Source organism: Arctopsyche grandis, chromosome 6 (genome assembly GCF_051622035.1).
Source record: "Arctopsyche grandis isolate Sample6627 chromosome 6, ASM5162203v2, whole genome shotgun sequence".
In the NCBI taxonomy this organism is placed as follows: domain Eukaryota; kingdom Metazoa; phylum Arthropoda; class Insecta; order Trichoptera; family Hydropsychidae; genus Arctopsyche; species Arctopsyche grandis.
The window spans coordinates 17,884,756-17,898,522 of record NC_135360.1 but is presented as its reverse complement, the minus strand read 5'-3'; the positions used below and the strand labels follow the sequence as shown (position 1 = coordinate 17,898,522).

General features: G+C 33.3%; 1 protein-coding gene across 1 annotated transcript; it reads right to left on the bottom strand.

Annotated features, from left to right (window-relative positions):
* Positions 1–5,808: 5,808 nt before the first annotated feature.
* Positions 5,809–12,201, bottom strand: Hip14 (palmitoyltransferase Hip14). Its single transcript, XM_077431924.1, has 6 exons — positions 11,485–12,201; positions 10,453–10,620; positions 6,842–7,204; positions 6,538–6,697; positions 6,219–6,460; positions 5,809–6,138 (listed from the first exon to the last, which is right to left on the bottom strand). Exons 1-6 carry the CDS (start codon positions 12,199–12,201, stop codon positions 5,914–5,916), a joined length of 1,875 nt encoding a protein of 624 aa, XP_077288050.1. The 3' UTR covers positions 5,809–5,913.
* Between the last annotated feature and the right edge of the window lie 1,566 nt (positions 12,202–13,767).

The following is a 13,767-nucleotide window of genomic DNA, read 5'->3' as shown; positions in this document are numbered from 1 at the left end:
TTGTATTCTTTCTTTTTTTTTTGTGTAAATATGTTTTCTAACTTGTTATTTTTATTTTTCGTAACTAAATTAATGGTTTTTACTTATCAACATTTTTGTAGATGTTTGAGCTTAATTGTTGAACAGATTTATATAATATTATATGGAAGTCACTAGTGTGAGTCTGTAATTGATATGAATAAAATACGTTTTTTTAATAACATTTGTAATTAAATTTTGTAAAAATACATATAATAGATTCGATCACACTCACACTAACACACACACACACACAAAACACACATTCACTCACACACATAACTCCAGGTTTATACCAAAAAGTCACAATGGCCAAATAATTTTTGTCTTTAATTGCTTTTGTTTATTGTATGTGCTTTATATATATATATATATATATATATATATATATATATATATATATATATATATATATATATATATATATATATATATATATGTATATATATACATATATATACTATATTTTTTGTTTTAGTTTTTTAAGACTCATCGATCATTGTGAATATTAAATTTTGACAATAAATGAAAACTAGGCGTTTGAGAAAAACCGTGACCAGTGTGTGTATCTATTGATTAGTTGCTCGAGTGACATTGTACACAGATCGCACTCTCATTAACACTAACCTATGAGTGACGATTCTAAATCCACATACAACTAACGATTGAGCAAGTTTGAAAGTGTAAAGGTCTGTTTAAGAAATAGCGCTATTTTTAGATTGATTAAAAATTAGCTGAACTGTAGATCTTTTTTGAAGTACGTCTACCGTCATATTTTTTACTACATACGAGTGTTTTATTGGATGCGGTGCATCCGCTCTAAAATCGCCAGACAAATTGAACGACAGATTGACGGACGGCTGCTTTAAATGCAATTCTCGTCTTCTCGAATGATAGATTGCACATCAGATGACGGGTAAGCTTTCGATGTGCACAGATGCAATTATTAAAATTGAGTTGGATCTTTCAGGCGAGTTTAATAAGGCAAGATTCGATAAGTTCCGAAACTCGACAGAAAGATCCAACTCAATTTTAATAATTGCATCTGTGCACATCGAAAGGTTACTCGTCATCTGATGTGCAATCTATCATTCGATAAAACGAGAATTACGTTTAAAGCTGCCGTTCTGTTAATCTGTCGTTAGTTTGTCTGGCGATTTTAGAGCGGATGCACCAAACCCGTTTTATTTTATGCAAGATATATTTGAAAATAGTTCTACTGCATATGTAGTTAGATTCTCGGCCATTTTATTTTCGTTAAAACAAATGAGTCCACTTTTTAAAATTGCTTGCCTTTTCTATTCAAATATCTCATTGTCTTGTTGTTATAATACCAATTATATATTACATTATTTAAACATCTCAATGGATTCTTTAAATTCTCATTGATTTATTCAACAATATAGTTTCATAGACACATAGTAGATATATTGATGGGTTTAGTGTAATTGTATTTCCTTTCTTTCAGTAGTGTTTTAGCACACTATCCTCAAATACACCGTGAAATCCTGTAAATATGACATTAGAGAATTATGATAGTAGTACAGTGAGACCGAATTAAAACTTTACCGGTGAGCTTTCGTATTATGTTTCTATTTGGCAATTGTGAATGATTTTAAATCACATCGAATTCAACCTCCCGTATTAAAAACGAGACGTTCGATTTATAAAATGACATATGAACCGTTATATTTGAAAGTGGGCGGAAGTCCAATTTTCAGTTCCAAAAACACTATTTATATTTGAATTAATTGACAAATTCTTATCACTTATTTGAATTCGATATTTCCAGAATCTCGGAAAAGCAGAATTAACGTATTACAAGCCACCAGTATTTTTAAATATTGTTAAACGCAAATCATTATATTTCATGTTTCGAGAGATATTTCTTGAAATGTAGAAAAGTAAACGCCACTTTCAAATATAATGGCTCATATAATAAATTCAATCCTCGTTATAAAGCATAAAGCACATAACTAATGTGGTAATGTATGTCATGTATACGTTCAATATTAAGTCAACATATAAGAGATATGCATGGCAAACGTTGTCATCGTCGACGTACTCTACAAAAACAATTATTTTCTAAATGAAACTTCTTTGAGAAATATGTAATTCCCTTTGTGATAAATATACACTCTTTCTGCCTTTATACATACATATATATCAGTGTTGGCCGTGCAAATTGTAAATTTTGGAAAGCAACTCACAATCAAATAATATATTCTAACTAAACTTTGTACGTACAAGTTAACTCGTAGCTATTAGGCTATAAATTCTAACCGTTAATCATAGATATGTAAGAGCGAGTGAGATTTTATACGTCGCATTTCAAAAAACCTTACAATTTGCATGTTTGATCGGCGCTATTTTACACATCACCGATACAGAATCAGTTCCGAGTTGTATTGAAGCCAACTCTAATGTTTAAAACTAATGTATGACTCGGTTGAATTTTATACCGAACATCTGAAATGTAAACCGTGCGAGTTTCATGTGTTTTAACACAGGTTTTATATTTAAAATTGATGAACCGTTATGTGCTGCAAAGCTGAGTATGTGCGAGATCTTTTGAAGAAGTCCTCCCCTAAACCCCCCCTCCCTCCCATTATGTAAAAAAGCCACCACTGGCAAGCAGTCTAGCATTTTAAACCTTGCAATGTTATTCAAAGGTAATCCGCTAACTGCTCGAGCTATGCGAAAATATTTTGTAGCCCAATCTGTTCTGTATAAATAAATCTTGAATAAGATGTTGAATTAATTGCCTTTTTCATGTTTTATTCCCTTTTACACACACGCCATCGTTCACGATGAAACAGAATACGATACAAAAATGTCATAAATGAACAAGTGGATGGATTGTATATACATATGTAAGCTGGTATGAAAATTCATATAAGCGATTTTTATTTTCTTTATTCAACAACGAGAATTTCACAATTATAAATTATTTCAGTCATAATAAATTTAAGAAAGCGCTCTTGGACACGTATGCCACAATCAAAATAATTATACATAATTGCTTTTTATACAAGAATGCAATACTATAAATTTAAGATTACACATCTTTAAGTAGAGAAAGAGAGAAAACACTGTTGTAATATACATATAATATACATACAATATAAATATCAATACATTTGTATATATAAAAATAAATCAAACAGGCGTTTCCGATATGTAATTATATATTCCATATATATATATATATATTATATACATGAAAATTGTTTTTTACTTTTCACTGTACAAATTTCATTGTGGTCGCGATCAATTTCACATCCATATTTACCGACTGGAAGTCATGGAAGCAAATTTTTTAACATTATATATCTAATAATTATTAGAAATCATGTACTCATTCAACATTTTAACACGTTAGTTATAAAAATTCACATAAATCTCCTTTTCAAAAGTATCAACGGACTTGCATGTGTACTTATGAATTAAATTTAAATATTAAACAATAATATTCAAAAGATGATTATATGTATGTGTGTGTGAAAATATACATATACATGTGTATATAAATTGCAAACTACACAATTATGCTAAATTGTATAATAAAATTGATTAATGCAGTTCGAGATTGTAATTATATTGTACAAAAAAAAAAAACATAAACCTATAAAACCAAAACACAATATGCGATAATATCATTCTAAATTGATTCCACTCATAGAAAATATACAAACGTTTAAAAAAATTTGAGCATGTCTAATTACTAAAAAATAATAATTAGTCACAAGAAAAATAATGTATTATGTAGCTAAGAAAGAAAAAGCATTTAATCTAAATTAAATAATTGATAACAATTTATTTAAAAGGCATGTTTGTTTGTGTATGACATACCTCATGCAAATAATTATAAAAATAGTTACACCTTGTTTTATTAAAACTATCATAATAATAATAATACTTATCATCTTCACTTGTGTATATTTAAAGTTTTGCCCTTAAAATCAGCCAACAGGGTTTTTTCATAAATAAAAACTACGATAAAAAGTCAAAATTCACAAAAAGCAATAACAAAATTTAAAAAAAAATCAGCTCGGTAGCATCCCATCAAAAAGATTTGACCCAAACAAACAGAAAAACAAAGCTATGAAATGTAAATGCACACAAATAATATAATAATCGAGCTGACAAATGCGTCAATACATTAGAAGCAAATGCAAGTTTGAGTGTATTAGAAATTGCGGTTGGTCCGATGATACTAAGCCTATGTACGTGGTGATGCTTTGGTGTATAAAATACAAATTAAAGATGATGTTAAGATATTTAGAATGATTACTTCAAGATATTTAATTACTTTCCTCTCGAAGTAAGAATCACATTCAGACTAACACATTCGCCGTTTGAAAATTTTCACAATGCACACGTTGAAAAACAAAACAAATAAAATGTCGCACGATTTCCGATCATACACAACATTTAAAAGTCTATACATTCAGATAGATTTATGATAAATTTATACATACAACATTTTGTTGCTTAAACAATCAATACAGTGCTTGTACAAGTATTAATCTCAAAAGATATTCATTAGATATTGAAAACAATATCATTCCATAAATCTATGCCTAATTTATTTGTATATAACGATTAGAATTCATTATCGAGGAGGATTAATTTGTATTTAAAATTCATTAGTATTATTAAAATTATACATGTACGGAACAATACACGAAAAAAAGATCTTGACTTATGTGTGTTGTACAAATATAAGACTAGAAGCATAAATTAATAAGATTAAATAAATTAAAAATACATGGAACGGTGATAATATGAGCATGTGCACATACGCACACATCACTTGATAACAATTATGAGGTAACAGCTACATATACCAGTCACAACTTCAGCAAAATCTGGTAACAATAATCACAATCATAATATTTACACAAATCAACACTAATCCCTTATAGTCAATGTTGATAAAAAAAAAATACATGTGACAGAGAACTCGAAAACGGTGCAAACATACATATTCAAAACTTTAAGTACTACGAAAGTTAATAAATGCAAAACTATAATGGTAATCGAATACCAATTCTGAAAAACAATATTGGAATGAGTGAAAAGATGATGCTGATTATTGATTGTTTTCATTTCCCTTCTTATTATTTATAAATCTACATATAGATCTTGCAGTGTTGAATATAGATAGGTACACACAGTAAGAAACATTTTAAAAAGAGTTAAACTATTATCACATCTTCGAAAATAAATAATTAAAAAATATATATATATATATACGTTATCGTTGAAACATGTCAAAAATGTTGAAATTACAATGTACGAACCCCGCCCTTCACATAAAATATTGATATTTTAAAACATTCAATACAAAAATCCTATGAATAAAGCAGCTATATTCAGTTATGCGTATGAAAATCGATGTATCCAAATAATTTCACTTCACGACAATTTATTATACATAATTACTATTACAAAGACGCATTTAATTGTAATTGAAAGTTTTGAACATACTGAAAGCAATTATCGCTCAAGTTTGACAGCTGCCACAACATCAGTAATACGCTCTAGATATTTACAGCAATACTAAATTATCATGATTAAAATAAAATTCATAGATTTTATATTGAAAAAATTATAATTTTTACTACTATGCATATTGAATATACACACAACACGAATACAATTAGCGAAAATGAGACACTGTCTTGCTTCTGGTAAATATGTCCGAGATGATACATATCGAATAGGAATGTCGACGATCCGGCAATACAACATTCATTGCCGCAGGTGAGTCATAAAAAGGTCCGTTTACTATTTGGAAAATCGAAATCCAACAATTTATAAAAACTGTACACAAATATACCACTTTACAATAACCTATACCATTTCTCCAATAGGGCGGGTTTCTTTATCTCATACGTATTTCCACCTATCGACAGTTTCACCTTGCTCCGAGTGATAAACCTTCATCCAATCGGTGTGCTTCGGTTGAGCCAAGCCGCATACAGAAATTCCGAGAAAGTCGGCCAAGTTGTTTAAAAATCCTCGCGAAAACGGAGAATGTCCTCCGGAAGCTTGGAAATGTTTATAACGTCCCCTATTCATCCGTTCGTTTGTCGTCATTCCCAAATATAATACCTGCGGATAAAAATAAAAAAAATTACTCAAACGCATTCAACGATAAAATACGCTGAAATGAAACGGGGAAAAGTAAGTACTTGATAAGCCTGACACGTCGTTAAAAGAGACACCCAGACTAAATGAAGGCCAGCATTGGCTATGACCCACGCGACCCAAGCATTACAGTGTCCGATATCCGCAAGAGTGCTCCAAAATGTGGCATCATCGGACGTCGGCAAACAGTGAGCGCTCCAAAACTTGGCCGCACCGTACAACATCCAACAACACATCATGATTAGACATAGCAAAAATCCCATGAAATGTTTGTGATTTTTCGCACCTGTGTACACAAAACATGTCAACAATCAACTTTACACACACTAAAAAATAACAAACTAATAAGAAAAATTAGTATACCTATGCAATTTCCGACCCACGGACAGTGATGATCGAATTTCGCGACGCATCTATTGCAAACCGAACAATGTTTAGATCGCATCGGTCTTTTCACTAAACACGACGAGCAAAAATACGCCGGTTGAAACGGTGTAAGTTTAAATGCCATATCTACCATATTCTGAAAAACAAATTTCAAATGCTGGGAAACATAATAAAAATCCATTTAATAATTTTGATTTGAAAAGAAAAAATAAACAAATGAAAAATAATTAAAATCACGAATTTAATTACAGTAGAATGTTGAAATACAATAATTGTATACCTTAATTCTATCTTCCTCGGTAGCGACTATGACACCGGGATCACCCTTCCAAGCCTTGAGAAAACAATACCACAAAACTCCCGAACAACAAAGGAACCCTAAAGTTGTTAAAAAGTCAACAACGGGCATGAAAAATATAAACCAAGTGATATAAAACCACAACTTAGTTGCCAGATATATGCTGAGTGGAAAGACATTTTTGAGTTCTCCGTAAAATAAAATGTTGCCCATTGTATGCACGACCGCGTATAGACAAGTGAGAAGAAACATTTTGATTAAGGCGAGGGTGTTGGCCTGGAATATTTGACCAACTATGTAAAATGCAACAAACGGAGTGGACAACATTGCCCACCATCTAAATCTCTGAAATAAATAAAAAAAAATAATAAGTTACATCCATTTCGACATTGATTACACCAAATAACAAAAAAATCGCGTTTTTGAGTTGACACACCAGAGACTAATCAATCTCTTTGACCCGCTGAATTTGAATATGATAATGCTTTTGCTGATTCTTGTTTATAAGATACTAGTGGTAAGGCCCCATTGAAAATTTCATTGAGTGTATTACAAGTAAAAACTACCTACCTACGTACATATAAACAATAGAAAAATCAATTTAGTAATTTAATTCATTTTCAGTAAATGGCGCTAAATGCTCATAGTACTATTTTCCAAGAGGAAATATTGATAGCAAACAATATACACCAGCAGTCACATAAAACGGAACGCTTGTGAATTTTACGACTTCGAGGCCATTTAAGGATTATCCCTTTATGTGTCGGGTTTTTAACGACCAAATATTCTAAATATGATTGTTTTCTAAGATTTGAGTTCAGTATAGTGTGGGTTTTCGAGGAGAAAGCATCAAATTCGAATTTTAACACGTCAACATGAAAAAACGAACTCAGTTATCATTGCAGAAGAGTGTAAAAATCGCGACATTGGCGAGTTCAGGATTTTCCTTTCGGTCAATTTCCAAGAAAATGGGATGTTCTATATCGACTGTTTCGAGAATACTGATAAAAACAAAGAGAATCTGGAAGTTTTGATCGTAAGAAGGGGACCGGACTGAAAATATGCACATCGGAGAGGCAAGACCGTGTAATAACCAGATTATCTTTACAGCAGCGATTCAAAACTGCTGTAGAAATAAGAAAAGATGTATCCTCACAATTTTCCATGGAAATCAGTGACTCAACAGTAAGAAGGCGAGTCAGAGAAGCTGGAATCTACGGTCGGAAAGCTGCAAAAAAACCACTACTAACCAAGAGAATGAAAAACAATCGATTGGAATGGGCGAAAGCACATGAAAATTGGAGTCCATCAGATTGGCAACGAGTGATATTTTCCGACGAATCAAAGTTTAACCTCTATAGTCCTGATGGTTTTCCGTATGTCCGAAGGAAAGTTGGCGAAAGGTATAATGAAAATTGTACCCTTAAAACTGTTAAGCATCCTCCAAGTCAAATTGTCTGGGGATGCTTTTCGTACCATAGCATTGGACAATTGGAGTTTCTACAAGGTGCCATCGATGGAAAAAAATATTAAAAAATTTTAGAAGAAAGCTTTGTCCCATCGATGGAAAACCACCTTTCATATTCCGATGATATAATTTTTCAAGATGACTCTGACCCTTGTCATCGAGCTAAATTGGTGAGTATTCATTTTATTTGATAGCATTGAATATAAATTATAAAATTTCAATCCAAAAACTGAATTTTTTTTTTTATTTTTTTTAGGTTCGGGACTATTTACAAGAAATGGGTGTAAAGACACTACCATGGCCTGGCAATAGTCCCGATTTAAATCCAATCGAAAATTTATGGATGTGTATCAAGTACAGGTTAAGGAAGAACAATGTTACTACTCTTAAATCGTTGAAAGAAATAATAGAAAAGATATGGTACGAAGACTTCCCAATCGATAATTTAAAAACTTTAGTAGATTCTATGCCAAACCGAATAAAAGAAGTTATAAAATCGAAAGGAGCAGCTACAAAATATTAATTTCTTTTTTATAAGATGTAAATAATAATATGTGACTGTAATAAAATTAAAAATGTATATGTATAGTGTTATTTTCATTTAACCGTGAAGTCAACGCACGGTCGTAAAATCTGCCCTCCATTAAATTTCTCCCCAACTCATTTTTATCACCTTTTTTTTTCACGTTTGGTGTTACACGAATTCACTATGATACAACCTATCATTTAAATGACTTTCGGTTTTGGTTTTATATAAGATTACCGAAATTTCACGCAAAAACATGTTTCGCTTAAGCGTTCCGTTTTATGTGACTGCTGCTGTATATATACAGGTTTTTTCTTGAATCTACCACCCAAACCTTACATATGTACATACATTATCAGAGAAATGTAATATTAATAGAAGTGGCTTTAGGTGTTCTTTTGTTGTCAAGTGACATTCTGTCCACGGACAGATCTAAATAATTTTAACATCAGTCGTATTTGACGCTTGGTGCTCGACTATATAATGCGAGTAATATAAAATCTTCTCTGTTTGTTTATATTACTCGCAAGATGGGCAAGCATCGGTAAAAATTGCACAATACATTCAAAAACAATAAACAACATTGGATAAATTTTTATAAGTAAATTGATCCGATTGTATTCCGTGCGATGTAGCGTAAAATTGACAACAATTATTTACTCGTAAGGGCCCTTCTATTCTTATTACATCTCTCTGTACACTACACCTTACCTACAAAGTCTCTTTCGAAATTATATATTAGATGAGCGTTTGAAAAATGCGCAACTTTTACAGTTTCTTGATTTTCACGGTTTATAATTCAAATTTTAGTATTGCTGTGCTTAAAGCGAGTATTGAAATTATTAGTCAGATGTTTTTTTTTCTATTTATTGTGATTTTAATATTGCTTTTGATTACTAATAATCAATTATCTAGCGAAATTGAAAATTTAAAAAAAATAAAAATATATATATATATATATATATTTTTAGGTGCTATTTTTGTGATTATTTGGCCTGTTTTTATTTTAATTTTATAGCGATAATAAGGATTGGTTTTCTATCTCAATATTTTTTTTATCTAAGCGTACTAATTCCAGCGGTAAATTATTTTAAATTTTAGCCGGAAATATAGCTCGGTGGCAGCGTTAATGCTAACCACCGAAAGGTTCCCGGGCTCAAACCCTGGGTTGACCTCGTTCAAAAGAATTTATTCGAAGTATTTTCGTTGTCAGACTTGGATATTTGTGACTCCATGTCGATCGTTTCTTATCAGAGTTTGCCAATATATCTGATTTCAATGTTGAAACGTTTCCTCATCAAATTGGCAAAAACCATTACTAAGCTATTTTTCACCACTATTTGAATTTATAATCTATAAATTTACATATGTAAAAGTTTAATACCATAGGTGTCGCTCAGGGGCAACCCGTAATGGCATCATGGTAAAATATAATTAAAAAAAAAACCGAGTTACAGAATGTTGTCGTTGATTCCGTGTGCATGCAAATTTGTGACACAGTGTCAGAAACTTAGTAAAGATTGATTAGTCTCCACTCTGGTAATATTCACTTTTTTTGTTGCTGTATTATTTATGAAGAATAAAAAAAAAATGCTTTACCCGATCGTGTATTAGTTTTCGGCATATATTTACTTTGCTTCTAGCAAACACGTGTTCTTTCACTATATCGGATACTTCGGCGCCAATCCACAATGCTCCTAATTGCGATTGAAGCATGCTCAATGGAGTATCGCCACGTAAATTTGGTATGTCTAAGCTCGCTTTTCCCTAAAACAGACAAGTTTAATAAATAATAATTAAAAAGCAAAATATTACATTAAAATTTGAAAAGGTATAAACAATGTGGTAGTTGGACTTTTGTATTGATTGAAAATTGAAAATCAAAATATTACGGAGAAATTTCATTTCATTATTATATGCAGAGAAATGTTATATGTAAATACATTTCATTATTATATGTCTCTGATTATATGTATCAAACAAATTTATGATTCAAAGTATTTGAAAATGTTTGATCAATATTTACAAAGCGATTTGATGTGTTTATATGATAGGGATATTATAATATAATACAAACGACCCAAAATGTAATAAAAAGCATCCATATAGAAAATCAATGTTTACTTATTTTACGTAATGTTCAATTTTTGTTGCCATAATTCGGTGATAGCTGATAGTTATCATATAAAGATAGACAAATTACAAAATACAAAAAAAATAAACAATTTGTCAATGGTGTAATATTATTTTAACGATGAAAACTACGTTAAATAATAAAGACTATTTACTACATATTTTCAAACATCATAAATTCATAATTTGAAAAGATAGTAACTAATGACAATGACTAACAAGAAAAGTAGATAAAGAATTTCAAAATAGTAATTAGTTCTTTGGTTGAGAATTATTCGTAGTTGTTTGCATTATGATGTAGAAATGTCAATGCGATAATCTAATCCGAGTGAAATTTACATTTCATTTTCTTGACAGATAATTATTGCACATTTTTGAATACCAATTTCATTACTTTATTATTCAATCGTTTTTAATAGTAGTCATGTACTATAAAGATTTGTCCGGATACAATTAAGGAAACAGACAATGGGATAACTTTACCTACTATTATATTACCTGTATAACGAGGGTGGTGATTGCAGCACAGTTCCGAGCCAGAATAGCCCAATGTAGTGGTGTATTACCATGCGAGCCATCGGCCAGGGCCGGCGAAGCGCCGAGCGTGAGCAATAACCGTGCCGGATCTACGGCGGTGACCTTCCAGGCGGCCCACATGAGAGCGGTCATTCCACCGCGATCGGGAACGTCCACGGGCACTCCCTGAGTGACGAGGAAAGCCACGACGGGCGTGTGGCCGAACTGGGCCGCCAGGTGAATGCAGCCACAGCCTTCGGCGTCTCGCAGAGCGGGGTCGGCGGCCGCCTGCATCAAGAGCAGAGTCGCCCCCAAGTGGCCCTGGCGAGTGGCCCAGTGGAGGGGGGTGGCGCCCAGCTCGCCCCCGATGGCGTCCACTTTGGCCCCCTTCTCCAGGAAGTACTTGATGATGGCCTTGCGGTTGTTGATGGCGGCCCAGTGGAGGAGCGTGACGGTCTCGGCGTCGGGCCGGTTCACGTCCCAGCCGGCCTCGACGAGCTCCTTCACGCGGTCGATGGCTCCGTATTGGGTGGCCTTGACGATGTCGAAGCCGCTGTAGTCCAGGTCGGGGGGCGGCGCCGGGGTGGGGGCGCCGCAGCGGTCGGCCGCCGCCTCCGGGTCTGCGTGTCCGCCGGCGCCCCCGCCTCCGCAAGCGGCGCCCGAGCCCGCGGCGCCCGCGGCACACGACCCGCCGTACATCTTCTCCGCTCTTTGCTCTTCGCTCCTCTTCCTTTGCCCTTCACCTACTCAGTCGCACTCGCACTCGCACTCGCACTCGCACTCGCGCTCGTCGCCCCTCACCCTGACAGAGAGCGCGAGCCTCCGTACGGCCGCGACATGCCGCCGCACACTGACAGCACCGCCATGCGCGCCAACTGCACGCATCGATTTTTCATATGCGATCCTACGTCGCAATATTTATTTTTATTTTATTTTATAAAACTAATCAATTAAAAACTTAAATTGTCTTTTTTTAATTAGTTTATAATTATATATAAATATTTAGAACACACCATTAACACGTCTGAAAGCAAAATAGAAAATATGAAGAGATAAATGAATTTGGAGAGAAGTGCATTAAAATAATTAATCTAATATATACTGTTACGTACGCCGCGGATTGAACGAATTGCACTTAGACCAACGGATATCTGTTATCGGGTTAACTAATTGCATGCACTTACTTCCAAGGATTATATCTGGACTCTAAGTGCATTTAGGCTAAACAATGACCGTTATTAGTTATTTCTCAGAATCGCTACGGGGAGACCCAATGTCGTGGAAATACATATCCGAATACGTGACTATACAACAGGTAAACAGATTAGGCGTCCTGAGAGATCTATCCTTTATAAGGCGGTACGTGGGCGATATCATGTCATTCTGGACGGAGCAGTGACCGTGCGTGTATCTCCTGAATCATCAATAAATGCTGTGAAACGACTGTTGGCCTTTTACTTGGATCCTCCACCCACCCCTACGCAACAATACTATATAATTGTGGCGGCTCGCTTATACGACATGGTCGAGTTTGGTTGCCTTCCTGCGAGTGGGAACCAACTCGGCTGGGTTCGGAGAGCTACTACTCACTCTGTCTTCAGCTGGCATATAATAAACACGTGCATTAACATGCCAGTCGTCTCATTCGTTCATCCCCTATATAATATTTATTTATTTATTTAATAGGAAAAATCTAGTTTCTTTTTTTTTTTCAAATTTACAAAATTTTTAACGAAAAATAATAATTATAATATTAAAAAGAACCATTATAGAATTTTCACAAATAGGTGAAAGAAAAAAGAAAAATTCAAACTTTAAGAAGCAAGAAATAAAAATAACAATAAAGTAAGATAATTACAAAAAGCAGAAAATAAAAATGACAATACATTAAAAATATTAAGAAATAATAAAAATGTAATAAAGATAATAAAGTAGTAAAAAAAATAAAATAAAATATAAAACAACAAAAAAAAAATATATATATATAAAAAATAATTGAATCGCAGTTATCAATTACAACAATGTTAATCATCAAAAAACAAATGCGAATAATATCAAAAATATGTATCATCATCGTCACACAACTAAAAGTGTCCAATTGAATTTTCGTAAAATTGCGGTTTTGTGATTACATCCCAAATGTGAATCGTTATCAAGATAACCGCCGCTACGAAAATCGCTTACGCGCATCTCCCGTTACGATAACAACAAAAAAACAATTTGGTGATATAAAGACATGATAGAGTAGAATGCCGCTTTCACCTT